The sequence below is a fragment of the Sinohyriopsis cumingii genome, unplaced genomic scaffold (genome assembly GCF_028554795.1).
Source record: "Sinohyriopsis cumingii isolate HCF-2022 unplaced genomic scaffold, ASM2855479v2 utg000229l, whole genome shotgun sequence".
Lineage (NCBI taxonomy): Eukaryota > Metazoa > Mollusca > Bivalvia > Unionida > Unionidae > Sinohyriopsis > Sinohyriopsis cumingii.
Genome location: NW_028315879.1, coordinates 6,426,773 through 6,449,133, shown reverse-complemented (window position 1 = coordinate 6,449,133; position 22,361 = coordinate 6,426,773). Strand labels below are relative to the sequence as shown.

The 22,361-nt window shown below is 35.2% G+C and overlaps 1 protein-coding gene across 3 annotated transcripts in view; it reads right to left on the bottom strand.

Moving 5' to 3' along the window:
* Nucleotides 1-22,361, bottom strand: part of LOC149774485 (multifunctional protein CAD-like) — a 163,181-nt gene that overhangs the window by 20,414 nt on the left and 120,406 nt on the right. For all 3 annotated transcript variants that reach the window (XM_089945160.1, XM_089945159.1, XM_089945161.1), the window contains 2 exons: nt 13,602-13,771; nt 7,944-8,021 (listed from right to left, as the gene is read on the bottom strand). In XM_089945160.1, the coding sequence (XP_089801286.1) occupies nt 7,944-8,021; nt 13,602-13,771 (248 nt within the window). The remainder of the gene's footprint in view (nt 1-7,943; nt 8,022-13,601; nt 13,772-22,361) is intronic.

Sequence of the window (22,361 nt, the reverse complement as noted above, 5' to 3'; positions counted from 1 at the left end):
GGTAAGACTCAGATCGAACCTGTGACCTGCCATATCCGACTCTGATGCTTAACTATATAGGCCACTGGAGTGGTCAAAGGTGAAATATATATAGGCAACAATAACCTTATGTTGTATGGGTGTAAAGATGTAATCTAGTTCAATAATTCTAACATGAACAGTGCTTGAGAAATAAACTCTAAAATGAACCCAAATCAGTGAATCCTGAAACATGGTTCATACAAACATTTCATCTTAAAATTCAAGCATTTTTCAGACAAAAAATGTAATATCTTAGCACTATACTTGACAGTGCATAAACAGAGCCTACTGAATTTTCAAAATTGGGTTTTTAGAATCTTAAACAACAACTCCAGAATATTTTTCAATTAAACTAGGACTTAGAAAGACCTTAAAGTTCAGAAAACTTTGGGGCATGGAGTAACAGACAGTTATCTTTATTTACATAAATCTGAGAGTCAGCAGTCTCATTTGACAGAGTTTCAGACTATTCAAATTTTCAAGTTTAAACAAAACGTATTGAAAACACTTAATTCTTTTTATGCTTTTCACTCTGCAATGAGACTATGATTACTTTCACTCCATGATCTAGATGAGGTTACTGGAACTCTAAAAAATATTAAGTGCAAGTTGTTCAATCAATCTATAAAAACAAAATATTTTTGAGCCAGAAACATTACATTTTGAGAAATGTTTGATGAAAGATTGAGTTGGTGATATTGTCTCCACAATCAGTAAAATCTGCAAGCTTGCAGAAATTAAAAGAATCTATGTTGGGGTTTGCACAAGGGGTTACAATATTTGTCTCGCAATGAGGCATGACCTTGTGGTGAGACAAATAATGCAACCCCACACCTGGGATTTCACTGTCTTGGTATAACCAACAGATTATTTTTCGAGCCCAATTTTTCCCAATTAAACTCAAATAACCCTGCATTTTTGCAATTTACTTAGCCGACTCAAAAAACAGTATTCATCAGGTACTTGCTTCTCTCCCTGTATAAAGACCAGGTTTTGTACTCTTAAGAAAATCTGCATAATTATCATTGAATATAGGTATATATGCCACTATAGCACACAAAAAATAAAAATAAAGAAAAAGTCATAATTGTTATGTGTTGGAAGCACTGCACAATAAGTGTCTCAAGCCATGTGCTACTGTTTTTCAAAATAATGTGCATTAATACAAACATGTTAATGAGGGCAACGGGACAACCTGTTGATCGTATGTAAACAAGCTCTATCCATGAGAAAACACAAGACCATTGGAAATTATTACCGTGTTATCACATTTAATTGATGGATGTCACATGAAAATAATAGTAATTAATATCTTTTATACAGATGACTTTTAACTTTCATCAGTTCTAATATGGGAAAAGTTCTATGGTAGAGAATGATACAATACATTACAATATCAGGTACAGTGCTAACTATGTGTTGTGATAAGAGTCATTTCTAATACTGATATTCTTGGATATTAATATTTTCTTTCATGGAAATATGACAAGTGTTGCTATTATTAGTTCAATGATATGCAACATGGAAATTTTATGAACTGCTCTGATTGTGAACAAATGAAAATTCCTGCACTATGTTGATTCAAATGAGGCTTGGTGGAGGGGGGGTTGACAAAGTTTGAAGAATGCAGGTCTAACATAACACATTTTCAGTTGTTGTTGCCATCTTTACAGTAGCTCTAGAGTTAGTTTGGAGTTTTGTAACAAATGATGTGTACAGTCTGTGTGTATTGTCTGTGTATAGTTTGTGTCCGTTTTCTGATATAGTTAATTCCACATACATCGCAAATTTTATTGCATCTGTAGCTAAGTAAATTTTCAGGTCAGCATCATTAAATGTAGCTAAAAATACCTAATTTGTTTGAAAATGAAGTCTAAGTACTTATAGCTACATTTATTCATGCCGATTTGAAAAGGGAGTTACATCGGGGAAAATTCACCATGCTGTGTGGAATGAACTAGAGTTTCTAGAATAATACCAAATAACTCAACTATGTGTGCGTGTTTGTGTCTCAAAATATTGTGTATGGTGTGTTATCATAGTTTGAGAGACCCTAAGTTTTGCTATATGGATTTTTTGTTTGTTATATATCTGTTGCTGTTGTTTGATTTCATAACATCTCTGTCGGGCACAGCAAAAGACTGCAAGGGTTTCTTCTATTTGAAAAACAGACAACCAGACTAAGATGAGGTGAGCAAAACTGCAAGATTTCTCCGTTGTATGGGTGAGAAAAAAATCTCAGCTATTGTTGATCCATCTTTCATCAAACATGCCATAGTGCTTAACTTACTACTTGGCCTTACCCATATATACAATGTGTACAGTGCTCGTGGCAATCTTGTTTGTAAACATGCTTCCAATTACAAAGTACTTAACCAACCTTTGGTAAACAACCTTAGAAAACAAGATGGTTACTATCCCAAATGACACTAAATACTAATAAGCACTCCAACCAGAGCTGCGACTAAATACACAAATGACTCAACCAGAAGTCTTACTAAATACGCAAGTGATTCAATCAGAATTCTTGCTAAATACATAAGTGACTCAATCAGAATTCTTGCAAAATACATAAGTGACTCAATCAGAATTCTTGCAAAATACATAAGTGACTCAATCAGAATTCTTGCTAAATACATAAGTGACTCAATCAGAATTCTTGCAAAATACATAAGTGACTCAATCAGAATTGTTGCTAAATACACAAGTGACTCAATCAGAATTCTTGCTAAATACATAAGTGATCCAAGCAGAAGTTGGACCAAATAAACAAGTAACCCAACATAGAAGCAAAATTCAAGAAGATCAAGTTTCTACTGTTTTTTGTTTAACAGATCTTTTTTTTTCTTGATATTTATATCAGTAAATATATTTTTTTTCAATGAAATGCATTTGTTCCTAAATTAATGCACTAAAAATATTTTCAAGCACATATGGAGCTTTTGTCAAACTTGTGCACTTTTCAAGGTAACCACTGAAATTCAAGCACTTTCAAGATTGTGCAAATTCTGTTAAATATGGGTCACAGCGACCTACTTGTGTGATAAGAGTAGAACTCCAGACATCTCGCCTCGGTTTCATGAATTCAGGTATATCAGTATGTATGCAGAGAGCAAAAAAACATATACAGTCATGAGCTAAAGCAAAAACATCCTAAACCAGTTAAACATGAAATGCAGGTCACATTGACCTACTTTTGCTGTAAAGGTGTAACATTTACAAACCCATACCACCACTACATGCAAAATATTGTATACGCCAAATCATGTGAATAATACTGAATCTTTAAAAGATACTGATTGTAAACTTCATTTGGTTCAATTAAAACCAAATACTGATGTTTCATTACATTATAAGCCATGTAAATTCTCCCTAAAACTGCGAAACCCTGCGATTTTTCAAATGTTTGAATTAATTTGATGGATCAACTGATTTCAGTTGAAAGCTGGAACACAAGATATGATAATGTCACTGTTGTAAACATAAGAAGCCAACACCACAGTTGGACTGTATTAAGCCCAAGTTCGCCCTTCAAAGTATTCCAGCACCCCAGATGATCACTAATATTTATATAAATCTTGTGTTTATCTAATGCATGAATTTTCTTCTCAGATCAACTTTTTTTTAAAAATGTCTGCCTCTCTTCATTCCCTCTCAAATCATTGTGTGCTTCATGCAAATGTTATTATTTCATGTTATTTTTCATACATGAGCAAATAATTATTAATGTCAGTGTAGGAAAAACTATATACAAAATAAATAATTATCATTTTGTGGTAATGTCCGTGTACGAAAAATAAAGGGATCATACCAGGACAAGGCCTGTGGAACATATGACACTTGACAACCTATTGTACACAATTTATATACAAATCCAGTCTCATTCTTCTCTCAAATCAAGAATCTGATTGTTGTTATGAGAGAGAGAGAGAGAGAGAGAGCAAGAGAGATAGAGAGAAAGCGAGAGAGAATAATCTTTATTGTTCAGTTACCTGTCAGTTGTTTTATTCCTTATGTAAACACTACAAGGGAACTATTATATTCCATTGGCAATTAAAACCTGAATCAATAAATTGTTTTGATTGTAATTATGAGATCCATTGTCAGCAGGCCACATGGCTATGCAGACATAATATATATGCTAATTAAATACGCTTGACCTTTAGCTTGGTCTTTTCCAGTAAATACTGGACTGAAGACCAGATTCACCTCTACAAAGCAAATTAAGGAGACTCTACGTAGGGAAATGAGGCTACCCATGGGGTATTGAAAATGTGTACAACAAGCCCATTAGCTCAAGAACAATATTAATGTACTGATACTTGTTCTGGAGCCAGTTGGAACAAAAAAGCCAAACGAATTTAAGAGAGAGAAGAACAAAGCAACTTGTATAAAAAAATATTGTTGTATTATAGTCACATGTTATTTTCAAGGATATAGTATGTGATCCAACATTAAACGAATGCACAAAACAAATGCAAAAACATGATGCAATGAAACATTCCTAGTTTTCATGAGTTTTACAAGTCTTCCAGCTCAAAACCCTCAAACCATTCATATTCTTTATCACTAGAAAGACTTTGCAATGGAGCTGCATTGTCACTCCTTTTGGAGTGGTCCTCTCTACCATTTATTACATCTAAAAGACCAGTAACTTTGAAGCTACTGATTATCATGTCCTTTTTCTTCTTTAATTCTTCATTGGCTGCAAAAATCCAGTCAATCATCTGCTGCTTTGAAGGGGCTGCATCTTTTTCGGTTGCCTCCTCACAAGCTTCCTTGGTTGCAATATTTTTGGAAGCCTGGTCTTTCATGTATATTGACCATTTTTTCTGCAGCAGTCCTTGAAAGACTTATTTAGATATACATCCAGTAGCTGTAGTTTACTTGTGCATCCATAGGGGATTACTGCCATTGTTGTTCTGGATTTTTTCATGGAGATTTTCACTCCATCAGCCATGGAATGAATCCAGCACGAGGAGAGAAGGTGCACGTTTTGTGTGTACTTTTCAAACTTCATCCATATGATCCAACATTAGGTGTTCATCCATCCATGCTTTATGTTGAACTTTCACTACAACTCCCTTAGGGATTTTTAGATTTTTTAAGTTTCTTTTTCCCCGAAAGATTATCATGGGTGGCAACAAGTCACCAGATGCCAGGCATGTCGATACACAAGTTAAATGGCACTTGTCAGTGTCGGTACCTCTACATTAACACACCTCTCTCGTTCTAACTTTATCAATTATCTTCCCTGGAACCAAATTGAAATACATTGGTGTTTTGTCCATATTTCCAACTAAATGTTTATCAAATTCCTCATCCTCCCGCAGCCTTCTTACATATCTGGTAAAGCAGTCTATTTTTTCCTCTAGGTCTCAAGGTAGTTTTTGTGATATTGAAGTTCTACATCTCAGTACAAGTCCATTTCGCTTGAAAATTCCATCAACCCATACTCTTGAGACCTGAAACTTTAGATTTTCCTCCTGAATAACTGCGGTAGCATAATTCTGTAATATCTCAATTGTTACAGGCATGTGAGTGTCCTGCACACAGTAACCAGGAAAAAATTTCCTGCTCCTTCTCCTGTGAATACATCAAGAGTGGGCCAGCACCTGGGATAGATCCTTTCTTTGTCCTTTGAATATTTTTCAAAAAATCCACTTTCATCCAGCTTGATCATGTATTTGGTGCAATGTGGAACTTTGCAGCTATGGACCTAATTCCACAAAGTGTTGCCTCCTCAACAATTCTTATTTTATGTTAATGTCCCATTTCATATACATTCCTCTTACTGGTGACTTTGCCGTACCAGGAAACTGGCTTATATCCCTCATATCTTTGCTGTAGTCCAGCTTGTCTACTGCAGGCTCAGGAAAATTTTCAGCAACAATGAGCACCTTTTTAATAGTATCTTTTGGTATGATGGCATTACCTGCTGCATCAATATTTGATTTGTGCAGTTCAGCATCATCTTTTACATTGACGATCCCAGTAACTGAAGTAACAAACAGGTGATGGGCTTCACCTTTGTCTTTTCTGGTCTGTCTAGGTTCAATTTTCTGCCTTTTGTTTGGTGGTTCAGTGCATTTAGGTGGTAGTGGGATAAAAGTCTCTCCCTCTGGCAGGGGTATGAAGAAACTTAATAATGAAGATATGCCAAAACACGAACAGACCAAGATCTTTTAAGATATTACCTATATATAAATCAAACTCATGGAGTCAGTGACTTTTGCATCTAAGATTAAAACTAACTGGGTTTTTATAGTTTTTACTGCATTACTATATTGAGACAATAAGATTAATTGCCCAATTGTCTGTAGTCTTCGCGTCTTCCTTTACTGTGATTTTTAGTGGATAAATAAACTCAAATGGCTTCTGACCTCATTTTTAAATGCATGCATTTGTTTGTTACACCAAATGTAATCAAGAATGCTCATTAACGACGTCCAGCTGTTAATGAATAGCGGTATATATTGTAAGGACAACAGAACAATTACATCAATCATTATATTTTCTCGCCAATACAAAAGACGAAGGGCAATAAAATGAATGTGCATAGATTTTCAGTTAACAAAACAATTGATTACCATTTTCGATGTAAGCTGAGCAAAGGGCTTTCTACAAACTTACAATTGGTGAATATTTCTTTATTTTCTTATATTTTTTTTTTATTATTAGATACCTCGAATACACATTTATGAGAAGATAACATAATTCGCGTTTGTGTTTCACTGAGGAAACAAATAGTTATATTTCTCATATGGGATTATACCAAATATGCTCGGCAAAGAATAAATTTGTCGTCTTGCGTATCTAAGTGATACATCGGCATTTAAAAAAAAAAAATACAACTAAAACAATGATTTTATCTCTTATTCTTAGTTGTAAAATTTAAAATGCCGTACTTTTTTTATCACTTTGGCAAAAGTAAATCTTCACATTAGATCATTTTATGTACAAAAATAATAGGATGACCAAAAAATTATTAAATTTTGTGCATGAAAAAATATGATAGCATTAATTATTTTTATGGCTTGAGGGTGCATGAAAATTAAGGGGTACGAAAAATAACATGAAATATGGTAGTTGCTAATAGAATTTGTCAAATATAGCATCCCTACTCTTGAAGCACTCCCCAAAAAATTACAGTATTATGAATGAGTTCTCAGACACCTCTTAATTCCAATCTGAATATCTGAACATCACTTAATCCTAACTTCTTGATCATTTCAAAGAATGGTTTTACATCAGAGAGTGTTACCAATCGTTTCCTTTTTTCAGACATTAAATTTATGATAAATAGTGGCACTGTGGCTTTAACATAAATGCACACACTCATCTAGGTTGATGAGTATAAATTTGTGTGCTTGAGAAATAAAGTTAATGAATAAAAGAAATATGGGCCAGTGTTCAGCTTTTGAGATGAGGGTGGAGTATTCCCCCCTTCTGGTCTCAACATTCCTGATATTCAAGCATTATACAGAATGCCAAAAAAAACTTGTCACCTAACCAGTTTCATCATTACAGGTATAACAGTATTTTGTGATCTACACCTGAACTGTTTTCAGAAACAATGTGCTGAACAGCCCTTAAAAACCACTGCCCAGGACCAAGTAAGAAAGAATGACCTAAGATTTATATGTAATTTTATATGTGAGCATGCTGAACACGATGCAGATATAGACACTGGTGATAGAACAGCTCTCCTTCCCATAGGACAGTACAAAGTTATAAGTATCTTATTCTAAACAACAACAGCAGACTTGTGATAACTGCGGTACTGATGATGGAGCACCTAGCTGGTTCAAGACAAGTTATACCTTTTTCCTGGCCTGTGAAACAAAAATGACAATATGCAGGAATGTTAACATTAAATTAAGCATGTGCCTTTGTGTTACAATTTACAAATTAGGTTTTACCTTCAGAATGAAATCCAAGGCTCTTTCTTTCTGCACAGCTATGCGAAAGCTATGGGCTAAGTTGAAAAGTTGATGAAGCTGGAAAAAAATAAATCGAAGTTTATAAAACAGCCCAAACAATGCAGCCAAACGGAAGGAAAGGAAACAAAATTCTTGAAGTTTGGAAAATTATGTAAATTTAATGTAAATCTAATTAAGTCATACAAGCAACTTTTATAAGCTAGGTCAAGAGGTTTTCAAACAATTATGCTCTCTGTATAATTTTACACAAAAAAAACATCCAAAGAAAGCAAAAGACAAAATACAAAGGGCACTAAACAAACAAAACTCTAATTATCCTTCGATATACTTGCCAAGATGCATTGTCTTGGGAGGTCTGTATAATTGTGTAACCAAGCTAGGCTAGATGGATGGCTCATCTGGGGCATATGGATGACATGGGACAGGTGGATGGCTCATCTTGGGCATATGTGATGACATGGGACAGGTGGATGGCTTATCTGAGGCATATGGATGACATGGGACAGGTGGGTGGATCATCTGGGGCATATGGAGGACATGGGACAGATGAATGGATGGGTCATCTGGGGCATATGTGATGACATGGGACAGGTGGATGGGTCATCTGAGGCATATAGAGGACATGGGACAGGTGGATTGATCATCTGGGGCATATGGAGGACATGGGACAGATGAATGGATGGGTCATCTGGGGTATATGGATGACACGGGACAGGTGGATGACATTGAACAGATGGATGGATCATCTGGGGCATACGGATGACATGGGACAGGTGGATGGATCATCTGGGGCATATGGAGGACATGGGACAGATGAATGGATGGGTCATCTGAGGCATATGTGATGACATGGGACAGGTGGATGGGTCATCTGAGGCATATAGAGGACATGGGACAGGTGGATGGCTCATCTGAGGCATATAGAGGACATGGGACAGGTGGATGGCTCATCTGAGGCATATAGAGGACATGGGACAGGTGGATGACTCATCTGAGGCATATGGATGACATGGGACAGGTGGATGGATCATCTGGGGCATATGGATGACATGGAACAGATGGATGGATCATCTTGGGCATATGGATGACATGGGACAGATGAATGGATGGGTCATCTGGGGCATATGTGATGACATGGGACAGGTGGATGGGTCATCTGAGGCATATAGAGGACATGGGACAGGTGGATGGCTCATCTGAGGCATATAGAGGACATGGGACAGGTGGATGGCTCATCTGAGGCATATAGAGGACATGGGACAGGTGGATGATTCATCTGAGGCATATGGATGACATGGGACAGGTGGATGGATCATCTGGGGCATATGGATGACATGGAACAGATGGATGGATCATCTTGGGCATATGGATGACATGGGACAGATGGATGGATCATCTGAGGCATATGGATGACATGAGACGGATGGATCATCTGAGGCATACAGACAACATAGGACAAGTAGATGCAGACATGTGATGCTACTGGCAGTAGGACAAAAATATTTTAAAAGCCATCTATTGTACATCCAGTTTTAAAGTTGAAATATAATACTTTTGACAAGTTAATATTGTTTTCCTTAAAAAAATTATTTAAAAAAAAACAACCTGAAATTTGTACACATTCTATCTTTACCTACATAAACCACTGTGAAGCCTTCTACAAGAAACTGGAAATATCATCCCACAAAAACCAGTGCAATGATGCATGGCTGAATACTCAGATTAAGAAAAGAATGTTAACATGTATACACAAGCTGTAAATTAACTTAGTGTTGTAGTGTGGGGAATTCAAGGCCAAATCTGAGATGTTTTATTATAGTCTGTTTTGCACAGCATCATTAATTATATCTGCACCCATTTCTCATTAGATTTTTATGACAGCATCTAAAAATTGTAGCTAAAGTTATCCAACTCTTTTCATGTAAACGATTTAAACATTAATTGTATTGATATACAGCACAACACCATTCAATGGAGACATGATGAAAAGAGTGGTCTGTTCACAGGGTGCATCTATTATATGTATGATGCACTCAGTCAAAAGCCAACATTACTACTGTGCATTCCATTTATTGATTTAAAATTCTGAAGGGAGTATATTGTCTCACAATAATCAGGTAATTCATTCTTGTCTCTTACTTAGCAGAGAAGTTATTTTTAAAGCAAGATTTGTTTATTTTCTGAACACAAGTTCAAACTTCAAATAAAGAACTAAATAAATATTTACTAAGATGACAATATTCATACTTTTATTATTCTAATTATAACTAGGCTCTGCCAGCATGTTGGTGGCAGATTTGGGTCTTGAAAACAATGATCTGTCAGTACATTACTCAGTGGCATATCTCTGACTCTGGGTCTTGAAAACACTGATCTGCCAGTACATTACTGTTATGTATATTTTATTTATATTTGATTTATTTGAATTTTTTGCTTGTTAAGTTACATTTTTTTTATTCCATTGCATGCTATTGTAATGTAACTTTATTTACTAGATTTGATATAGAGGTCAGTTCTGATTTTTTTAATGCTTGACATAAACAACTTTATAGAAACATTGTATCTAATGCTGACCTAGTTCCTGACCTTGATTCAGAACCAGTGATAGTTTGTAGTAAACAACTTGAAGAAAAAAAATTGTTCTTTCTCAGAGTAAGAGTCATAAAGAGGCATTGAGGCCATACTTGGAGTATGTGACAAATAACATTTATCAATTAGGTTTTCCCAGAGGAATGACCAACATCAGGGCATCTGTTTTGTGCTGTAGCTAGATTCATTGCTGATGTTTTGAGAAATAATAGTTATTCTTGCCTTAATACTCGAGAAGTTCAATTGTTTTATGTTGTGACCAGCTTTAGGCTAATTATTTTGTTTTCTTCAATTTATTTGGATTTCAATCCTGTTTTCCCTGGAAATACTAGTGTTCTAAATTAATTATTACACAAAGAAATTTAACAGAATTAACACAGAATTCAACAACTGGATTATTATTTTCTGTGATTCAACAGAACTGGACACATCAGTATAACGCTGACAACAGTATATGTCACAACCTTCCATTTTGGATTTCAATAGGATTTGAACTTAATTTTATTAGACCTTTTTATTACTAGAACTTCTATTTTTTAATTCTTGGATTATTTTTGGATTTGATTCATGTTTTTCAAAGGAAATTAATTATTTTTAAATTTTAAAAAGCTTGTTGTCTTCACTCTTTTCTTGTTACTTTTGACACGTAACAATTACACAGTGGCATATCTGAATCTTTGGGTCTTGTAAACATTGATCTAGCACATTACACGGTGGCATATGCAACTTGAATATACTGATTCACTACTATACTACACAGTGGTTACCAGAGTCTTGCTAAAACTGATCTGCCAGCACATTACACAGTGGCATATCTGAATCCTGCAAACACTCATCTGCCAGTACATTCAATAGTGGCATATCTGAGTCTTGCAATCACTGTTCTGCCAGTACATTACACAGTGGTGATCTGAGTCTTGCTAAAACTGATCTGCCAGCACATTACACATTAGCATATCTGAATCCTGCAAACACTCATCTGCCAGTACATTCAATAGTGGCATATCTGAGTCTTGCAATCACTGTTCTGCCAGCACATTACACATTGGCATATCCGAGTCTTGCTAAAACTGATCTGCCAGTACATTACACAGTGGTGATCTGAGTCTTGCTGAAACTGATCTGCCAGCACATTACATAGTGGCATATCCGAGTCTTGCTAAAACTGATCTGCCAGTACATTTCACAGCGGCATATCCAGGTCTTGCAAACATTGATATGCCAGCACATTACACAGTGGCATATCCAAGTCCTGCAAACATTGATTTGCCAGCACATTACACAGTGGCAATATCTGAGTCTTGCAAACACGGATCTGCCAGTACATTACACAGTGGCATATCAAAGTCTTGCAAACATTGATTTGCCAGCACATTACACAGTGGCATACCTGAGTCTTGCAAACACTGATCTGCCAGTACATTACACAGTGGCATATTTGAGTCTTGCAAACACTGATCTGCCAGCACATTACACAGTGGCATATCTGAGTCTTGCAAACACTCATCTGCCAGCACATTACACAGTGGCACACTGATCTGCCAGCACATTACACAGTGGCATATCTGTGTCTTCCAAATACTGATCTGCCAGCACACTACACAGTGGCATATCCGAGTTTTACAAACACTCATTACACAGTGGCATATGTGAGTCTTGCAAACACTGATCTGCCATCACATTACACAGTGGCATATCTGAGTCTTCCAAACACTGATCTGCCAGTACATTACACAGTGGCATACGAGTCTTGCAAACACTCATCTGCCACTACATTCAATAGTGGCATATCTGAGTCTTGCAAACACTCATCTGCCAGCACATTACACAGTGGCATATCTGAGTCATCCAAACACTGATCTGCCAGTACATTACACAGCAGCATAGGAGTCTTGCAAAAACTGATCTGCCAGCACATTACACAGCAGCATATACGAGTCTTGCAAACACTGGTCTGCCAGTATATTACACACCAGCATATACAAGTTATGCAAACACTGGTCTGTCAGTAAAAAAACCAGTCGCTTATTGTCTTGTAAATACTAATTTGCTACAACATTACACAAAGGTGATCCGGGTCTTGTAAACAATGATCTGCCAGCATATTACACAGTGACATATATCTGTCTTTGGGTTTTGTAAAAATTGATCTGCCAGCATATTACAGTGACATATATATGTCTTTAGGTTTTGTAAAACTTATCTGCCAGCATATTACACAGTAACAAATATCTGTCTTTGGGTTTTGTAAACAATGATCTGCCAGCATATTACACAAATGACATATCTGTCTTTGGGTTTTGTAAACAATGATCTGTTCATACATTAAACAAAGTCAGATCTGTGTTAATTCTGTTTGTAGCTGCACATGCAGCATCTTTAAAAAAAAAATCAATTTACAACCCAGGTCAGTCAAAAAGCTGCTAATGGTTATTCTGTTAAATAAAGGGAGGTAGTTCTCAGGTCTGAAGTAACAAAGTTATGTACATGCAAAACTTTCTCATGTAAGGATATACTAAGGAGGGGCAGGTAAGCCTTTCCTTTTGTCTTTATCCCAGATGTACAGTGGGAAAAAAGGTTAGCTTCCATTTAAGATCTTATATTTTTTGCTCATTATTTTTGTTATATTTCACTGCACTTCCTCAATGAATTTCATCATTATCAAATCATTTGATTTTCCGTACCCATTGCTATACAACATAGAAAGAAAAAAACCTAAATATTTATTTCAATATGGAAATAGTCACTAGAGAAGCAAGGCTGCTGATAGCACATCGAAAGATGGGAAACCAACTCATTAATTACCAAGAGATAGCAAACAAAAAAGCACACCAGACTTGTAGACATAATCCACACCTTATCATAATGGATAGCCAGAAAGGATGCACATGCAATTACAGATTGGGCAAAATGACATACCAAAGAAGGTGAAGCTGTGACCAAACGTTTATGCAATAAAAACACAATTTTCTTGTGTTACCAGATTACAATCAATGCTTGGGCTTAAAACGTATGATGATTCCGAACATTTGTTCCCATTTTTCTTACCTGGTCTTTGTTGAAGGATGCCACAGTGAGGATATGGTTACCCGTGAGCCCCTCAGTATGATGCGGAAGTCCCACAGGATGCAATAGTACAGCTGCCGAAGGCTGATACTGAGGTGAGGTGTTTGCATCACGGCGATGGTGCAGAAAATCTCCAGCTTCTTTCCCAGGCTCTAAAGTATTGCATTAAGAATAAAATTAACTGGCATTTTTGCCCCCAAGACCTAACACATTGCCATAGGTGACACTCTACAGTTTCTATTTTGCATAGGGTTAGAATTTTAAAGAAAAAGAATTTCCCCTGTTTCCTTGCTGATTATACTCGCTATTTAAAAAGACCTTTTATATCTTAGGTATTGTTCAGAGAACCTTTAATTCCCTTTATTTTGGTGTATGATTGATGGGTGTAATATGGGTTATAGAGTATACAGCTTGGCCTTACTCTAGATGTGCTCCTTTAAAAAAAGCGCTAGCTGCTTGGTCATTTTCACTTTCTGAACTTCAGAGGTAAATTGTAAAAAAAGAGCCAATATTATTATTTTACATTTTATATATTTGGTAATTCATTCATTGCACTTTCAGGAACTGGTATTGTATAGTATGGCAAACTTCATTTTCCCTATTTTAATAGCAGCTAAGGATAGCGTATTTGAGAAATTCAGGATGATTTTTTTAGCACAAGGGAGCAGTCATTTTAGTTAGTACAATATCCAAAGAAATGTCGGGCGCCCCCGAGTGGCCGAGTGGTCTAAAGCATTCTCCGTTATGGATCACTGTCATCTCACCTCTGTCTGCGCTGGTTCGAGTCTCGGATTCAGCCAATGTGGGTTTGTGAGAAAGCTTGCCAGTAGCTTCTCGTGGGTCAGTGGTTCTTTCTGAGATTTTCCAAGGTTCATCCTCCACCATTAATACTGGCCGCCATGTATAGCTTATCATGTGCTGAAAAATGGTGTTAAACCCCACAACAACAACAAAGAAATGTCAGCTATATTACATCAAAGTACATAGAGGTATGCCAACATTCTCTCCATTTTGCATGTTTTAAATGCAAACAACTTGACCTTACATATGTCACTCTCTCAAAAGTACATAATAACTGGTGAGCACCCCATTAAGAATGAGCTTAACTGCCATTTTTGTTCCAAGGATCTAATACATTTCCATAAGAATGAACTTAATTGGCAGTTTTGTTGCCAAGACCTAACACTGCATTAATAATGAATTGCCATTTTTATTTCCAAAACCAAACATATTGCCATAAGGAAATTAATTGCCACCTTTGTTGCTAAGACCTAACACACTGCCATAAGAATGAATTGTTCCCAGGCTCTAAGTACTTTATTTTAATTTCCATACTATACATGCAAGTAGTGTTGTCTCTCTATAAATACAGTCTAGTTGTCTCGCTATAATGCTGTATGTCTTTCATTATAATGCTGTACATTTGCTTCCCACTATAATGTTGTACATTTGTCTCCCATTATAATGCTGTACATATTTCTCCCACTATAATGATATACATTTGTCTCACACTATAATGCTGTACATTTCTCCCATCTTATATGTATATATTTATCCCACTATAATTCTGTACATTTGCCTCCCATCATATCTGTATATAGTTATCCCACTATAATGCTTTACATTTGTCTCCATTGATAATGCTTTACATTTGTCTCACACTGTAATGCTCAACAATTGTCTCGCTATAATTCTTTAGTTGCTTCTCACTGTAATGCTGTTCATGGAAACCTTAAACATTTTATTGGTGAGGTTGCTTTGTACCTAGGTACATTACCAATACACTGGAAAATATAAAACTAGTATAAGATCCATGACTATCCCTGTGTTATATCAAGGATCATTTTAGTATAAGGAGGCTTTATAGTGAGGGACACTTTGGTTGAAAATGCTATAATAACCATGATATCTAGATATACTGTCCTACCTAAACATGTCAGTATAACCCATCAATTTATTGTGAAACACATTGCTGAGAAGCATAGAAATGGTCCCTCAGACATCTCTACAAAAGGCAGAAAATACTGCTGAAAAAGAATGTCAATGAGCATTCATTGTAAACATTGTTTAAGTAGAAACAAAAGTTTTCAGAATTTGGAAAACTTCATGGAAATCCTGCTATAATGTGCTTGTTTATAACAGACATTTGGATAAAACAGTTTCAACAGGAATCCACTTTTCATGTCTCAGATATCTTTTTTCACCTAACACTACCCATAACATTAACCAAAGTAACTGATAACACTAATTCAGTAATGTTTAATACACTTTTAGCAAACAATCATAATGATCTAACATGGCAATAATGAATTCACATTCAGTTTGGGCCTGTCTTAATCCTGATATTTATATAAAATAGTGGGCAGTAAAATTATTACTAAAATGCATCTTTTGTGTTTGTTTATGTGTGTATGTGTGTATATATATATATATATATATATATATATATATATATATATATATATATATATATATATATATGCATGCCATAGTTTGATAATAATGTGGTTGGCAGTTATGGACCCCCAATACCATATTATAGCAATATAGTGGACTTCCCCAACATCTGCTGAATCAAACAAGCACAGTGTACAAACAAAATGTCTGTACTCCCATCAGATAGGGTATAGCTTGACTTAAATGTAAAACAAAATGTCTGTAGTCCCATCATATAGAGTTTAGCTTGACTTAAATGTACAAACAAAATGTCTGTAGTCCCATCAGATAGAGTTTAGCTCGACTTAAATGTACAAACAAAATGTCTGTAGTCCCATCAGATAGGGTTTATCTTGACATAAATGTACAAACAAAATGTCTGTAGTCCCATCAGATAGGGTTAAGCTTGACTTAAATGTACAAACAAAATGTCTGTAGTCCCATCAGATAGGGTTTAGCTTGACTTAAATGTACAAACAAAATGTCTGTAGTCCCATCAGATAGGGTTTAGCTTGACTTAAATGTACAAACAAAATGTCTGTAGTCCCATCAGATAGGGTTTAGCTTGACTTAAATGTACAAACAAAATGTCTGTAGTCCCATCAGATTGGGTTTAGCTTGACATAAATGTACAAACAAAATGTTTGTAGTCCCATCAGATAGGGTTTAGCTTGACTTAAATGTACAAACAAAATGTCTGTAGTCCCATCAGATAGGGTTTAGCTTGACATAAATGTACAAACAAAATGTCTGTAGTCCCATCAGATAGGATTTAGCTTGACTTAAATGTACAAACAAAATGTCTATAGTCCCATCAAATAGGGTTTAGCTTGACTTAAATGTACAAAACAAAAAATCTGTAGCCCCATCAGATAGGGGTTAGTCAGGCTAACTGAAAGGGCTCAAGTCCCACACTACTTGACTGAGTAAAAAAAAAATTAATGGCGTTTGCAACAGTGAAAATTTCCAGATGGCATTTGGTAAGACCTGGTACAATTTGAGCTGGTTTGTTCAAAACGATGATTAAAAGAAATAAAACATTTAGTAATAACAACATAAAAGTTCAAATGAATTTTTGTTTAATGGCACTCATGCCTGTGATAAGTACGATATAAGACTGACAATGATTAATCTCATGTGATAAGAAAAATTTTTGAACAAAACCTGTATTTTTTTTTTAATAACCTTGATTAACCTTAATCTTCCATATATTTTTGGGCAGGATGGGGAAATGTAACCCAAGTGAATAGGATTTGTGTTCAGTCTGGTGGATTACCTACTCCCTCATGAATATGGCTTGCCAAGTTTCTTTCCAGGGATATGGCTTATCAAGTCCCTCGATCTGAAATGTAGCTTACTGAGTCACCTTGTCAATGATATGGTTTACTGAGTTATGGTGTCAGGGATATGGCTTATCAAGTCCCTCGATCTGAAATGTAGCTTACTGAGTCACCTTGTCATTGATATGGCTTACTGAGTTATGGTGTTAGGGATATGGCTTGTTAAGTCCCTCAATCTGAAATGTAGCTTACTGAGTCACCTTGTCATTGATATGGCTTACTGAGTTATGGTGTCAGGAATATGGCTTATCAAGTCCCTCGACCTGAAATGTAGCTTACTGAGTCACCTTGTCATTAATATGGCTTACTGAGTTATGGTGTCAGGAATAAGGCTTATCAAGTCCCTCGATCTGAAATGTAGCTTACTGAGTCACCTTGTCATTGATATGGTTTACTGAGTTATGGTGTCAGGGATATGGCTTATCAAGTCCCTCGATCTGAAATGTAGCTTACTGAGTCACCTTGTCACTGATATGGCTTATTCATTCCTGGTGTCAGGGATATGGCCAACTGAGGTCCCATGTCAGGAATAGGACCTACCATGTTCCTGTGTCAGAAATTTTGCTTACAAAGTCCCTTTGTCAGGGATGAGGTTAACAAGTCCCTGTGTAAGGGACATGACTTATTTTGAGTGCCTGTGTAAGGGACATGGCTTATTAAGCCCCCATTCAGGGTCATGTCTTACCAAGTCCCTCTGTCAGAAATACTGCTTATTCTGTCCCTTGTATTAGAGATGTGGATTACAGAGTCAAACTCCATGGGAGTTAGATATTCCTGTCCTGTATAAACCTATAGGGAAGATTCTATTCCTTGCACACCACAGCAATTTGATGGTGAAAACATTGCAGCTATTGGTGTACCATTTGCATGCCATGATTTGAACACTGATGATAACAAGTTACTAATTTTACAATGGTAGTGTGTACACTTGTATTATGACTAGGACAAGACATTTATACATTTATCCAAGGAAACTGGGGGTAATTCCACCAGATGGGTTATAAAAAGAAATCCTTATTCCAGTGTATGCTTAATGATGAATGAACGTTTTGACAATATAAACAAGATTCCCTTGAAGGGGTTAGCACTCCACTGGCCTAAAAGAATTTCCTGAAATCCAATATAAGACCACTTTTTTAATACAGTATTGAAAGCATCCCATTCCAATCTTTGTTTTTTTATATATACAAAGCTGGGAATTTGTTATATATTTGCATTAAAAAAAATATTTATGCAAGGATTCAATTCTTGGCAACCTAAGCCCAGACAAGAAATTATTCTGTGCCCCAGTGTTTGATTTTGTATTTATAATCAGGGCACAAAAGCTAATGTTACAGAAACTGTTCATTATTTTTGTGGATATCAATTATTCATCATTTATTGGATTGCATTCATTAGTACTTTCAAGACTGGACTATTGTAACTCAATTCTGTCTGGTTCATCTCAATATCTACTCCAGAAACTTCAGAAAGTTCAAAACACAGCTGCTTGGATCATACTTAGAGTACCATGATCAGAGCACACCTCCCCACTGCTCTGTACCCTACACTGGCTATCCATTCGATCGAGAATCAAACACAAAATTTGTTCTCTGTACTACATTTCACTGTCGGACTCTAGTCCAACATACCTATCTAACCTCACCCATGTGTACACACCAGCAAGATACTTACGCTCATCTTCTGACAATCGTATACTCATTATTCCCACTATGAAAACAAAGTCATATGGACAGCGTTCTTTTGCATACCAGGGCCCAGCAATGTGGAATGAATTGCCCAATGAACTCAGACACAAAGACACAGTGATCACATTCAAGAGGGCTCTCAAAACTCACTTATTTCGACAGCACGAACAAACTTAAAGACCTAATAATGTTTCCTACCTGAAATATTCTCAGCATGTTTTTTTATTTTTTTAAATGTTTTTCTAATTTCATGTTTTTGTAATAATATTATTATGTTTCTTATCTTATAGATGTTGTCTAAAGTTGTAAAGTGCTTAGAGCTTCTAAAGATTAGGCACTTTACAAAGTCCTAATTATTATTATTTTAACATTTTCATGGTTTGTAAGGCAAAATTTCCTGGTTTGTAGGACAATGACATTTTCATGATTTGTAGGACAATGACATTTTCATGGTTTGTAAGATGATGACATTTTCATGGTTTGTAAGATGATGACATTTTCATGATTTGTATGACAATGACATTTTCATGGTTTGTGGGACAATGACATTTTCATGGTTTGTATGACAATGACATTTTCATGATTTGTATGACTGACATTTTCATGGCTTGTTTGACAATGACATTTTCATGGTTTGTATGACTGACATTTTCATGGTTTGTATGGCAATGACATTTTCATGATCTGTATGACAACGACATTTTCAAGAGTTGTAGGAAAATAATATTTTCATGGTTTGCATGATAGTATCTTTTTCATGATTTGTAGAACAATGACATTTTCTTGATTTGTATGACAATGACATTTTCATGGTTTGTAGGACAATTACATTTTCATGGTTTGTATGATAGTATCTTTTTCATGATATGTAGAACAATGACATTTTCATGATTTGTATGACAATGACATTTTCATGATTTGTAGGACAATGACAATTTCATGGTTTGTAGAATGACATTTTCATTGGTAATAATTAAAAAATTCAGAGGAAGAAAAGAGTTCTAATACTTCCACAAAAGAATCAATGTTCATTAGACCTAAAACAGTATCCACCCAATTACAGCACATAAGAATGAACAAAAGTACATTACAAACCCAATTGTAACAACATAAGCAACTGTTATTATCATTCAAATAAAGACTGGAGAAAACCCTGAATGATGTGCAGCACATCAATGGCAATTGTTTTCATGCTTGCCTTGACAAGAACAGTGTCATAACTTTTAAGAGGTGAAATAATAAAGTATCCAATACCATATTTTCATTGGATAGTGTTTTACCCCATGAAATAAATGTAGTGTAAGATTGCAAATAATTAACCTTCCAATCCATTCATGAAAAATGCATACTGGCTGACATGCATAGCCTATCATGTTCTGAACAGTGGAATTAAACCTTAGAAAACCAAAATAGAGACCAAGCCTTCTATGTTGTGCAATCTGTATTCTTCATTTTCTTTTAAAAAAATGCATTTAACATTTTGTCTGTGCTCATTCTACATTCCATTAATGTTCCTTTTTAATCGTTTTTCTTTTCACTTTATACGCTCCATATTTTTATTTGCTCCATATTTTGTTTTTAAATCAATAGTAAAATTGACCATTTTATGGTCCATTTCACATAGGTGAATCATGATCCATTTCACATAGGGTGAATCATGGTCCATTTCACATAGGGTGAATCATGGTCCATTTCACATAGGTTGAATCTGGGGAAAAAAAGCGCTAACAAATCTAATTTTCTATAAAACAGGTCACATGACAAAACACCAATGCAAAGTATTTTATATACAACAAATACTGCTCATATCAATTTTATTCCAAGAGTAATACGGAGAAATATTTTAAAATTTTAAAATTTGACTTTATGAAAGCTTCCTTCAATTATCTTGACCTTGTGTTGGAGTTCTGTCATGTCAGCATGCCTCAAAATGAGTAATATGATGCAATTTTTTTTACAAAGATTAATACCATATAGCAAATTGTTATTTTGAAGATCACAAAAGTTCCATCAAAATATACCAATTTTGACTCTAATGACTCACTAAATCTGCAATCACTACAATATCAGTAGGTCATATGAAAATCCCCTCGTCTTGAACAAAACCACAAAACTGTACAACAAAAAAGATGTTTACAATACTATATGGTATTAATCAGCTACAAGTTACTTGAATTCATCCATGTCATAAATGTTAAATCACACTGTTACAGTATACTATTCAATACCTTTATGTTAAATCACACTGTTATGGTATACTATTCAATATCTTTATGTTAAATCACACTGTTATGGTATACTATTCAATATCTTCATGTTAAACCACTGTTAGAGTATACTATTCAATACCTTGATGCTAAATCACACTGTTATGGTATACTATTCAATACCTTGATGCTAAATCACACTGTTATAGTATACTATTCAATACCTTTATGTTAAATTACACTGTTATGGTATACTATTCAATACCTTTATGTTAAAAAACACTGTTATAGTATACTATTCAATACCTTTATGTTAAATTACACTGTTATGGTATACTATTCAATACCTTTATGTTAAAAAACACTGTTATAGTATACTATTCAATACCTATATGCTAAATCACACTGTTATAGTATGCTATTCAATATCTGTTTGTTAAACCACAATGTTATAGTATACTATTCAATATCTTTATGTTAAACCATAATGTTATAGTATACTATTCAATAACTTTATGTTAAACCACAATGTTATAGTATACTATTCAATAACTTAATGTTAAACCATACTGTTATGGGGTACTGTTCCAGAAACTTCATGTTAAACCACACTGTTTTGGTATACTATTCAATATCTTCATGCTAAACCACATTGTTATGGCATACTATTCAATATCTTCATGTTAAACCACACTGTTATGGTATACTATTCAATATATTCATGTTAAACCACACTGTTATGGTATACTATTTAATACCTTTATGTTAGCCACACTGTTATGTTATACTGTTCAATAACTTCATGTTAAACCACACTGATATGGCACACTATTCAAAACCACCTCGACTGCAAAACTTTTACTTGGCACTGTATAGTGAGAACTGTATAGATGTTCCACTAACACCTATAGATATGCAATGTACTTGTGGTGTTCAAAGTTCTAGCTATCAAACCAGATTGTAATTAATGATTACATACCTCACAACTCCACTGTAAACAGTAATAATCAAGGAAAACACAAACTAAAACAGAAGTAATTCTGACATGACAACACCTTTTTGTTGTGATGT